The 413-nt window shown below is 25.2% G+C and overlaps 1 protein-coding gene across 1 annotated transcript; it reads right to left on the bottom strand.

The window, feature by feature from the left end:
• Window positions 1–43: 43 nt before the first annotated feature.
• PGO_002975 (variable surface protein) lies at window positions 44–413 on the bottom strand (the record flags this gene model as incomplete). Its single annotated transcript, XM_028691225.1, has 2 exons — window positions 44–130; window positions 244–413. Coding segments are annotated over 2 exons (257 nt in total), but the record flags the coding sequence as incomplete, so codon positions are not given.

Below are 413 nucleotides of genomic sequence, written 5' to 3'. Positions count from 1 at the left end.
TATGTAAAATAATTTCTGGTACTCTTTTTGTTCATTGTAATTATTATGCTATATTTTTAATTCTATATGCACAAATATGTAATTTCTTATCAGACTGATAATTCTTATCAAAACAAACTTCTATAAGATGCTATTTATCGAGCTTTTTAATTACAGTATTACACTCTAATGCTTCATCTAAAGAACCATCACCTACATTTTACTCATCATTCTTGTTAGTCTCAATTAAGGAGATACACTAACATATAGATAATCCCAATATATTTGTTTTCGCATATAATACTCTAATTCTTTCCACTCATTCTTTATTATGATATCATTTTTATTTATAGTACTATAAATACCATTGTTCAAGAAATTTTCTTCCGAATATTTTTGTACTTGAGATTGCATTGCAACTTGTTTTCCATATA

This window comes from Plasmodium gonderi, assembly GCF_002157705.1.
Source record: "Plasmodium gonderi DNA, contig: Pgo-contig_342, whole genome shotgun sequence".
Classification (NCBI taxonomy): Eukaryota; Apicomplexa; class Aconoidasida; order Haemosporida; family Plasmodiidae; genus Plasmodium; species Plasmodium gonderi.
Note: the sequence above shows the minus strand (reverse complement) of the source record. Positions and strands in the feature narration are given on the sequence as shown.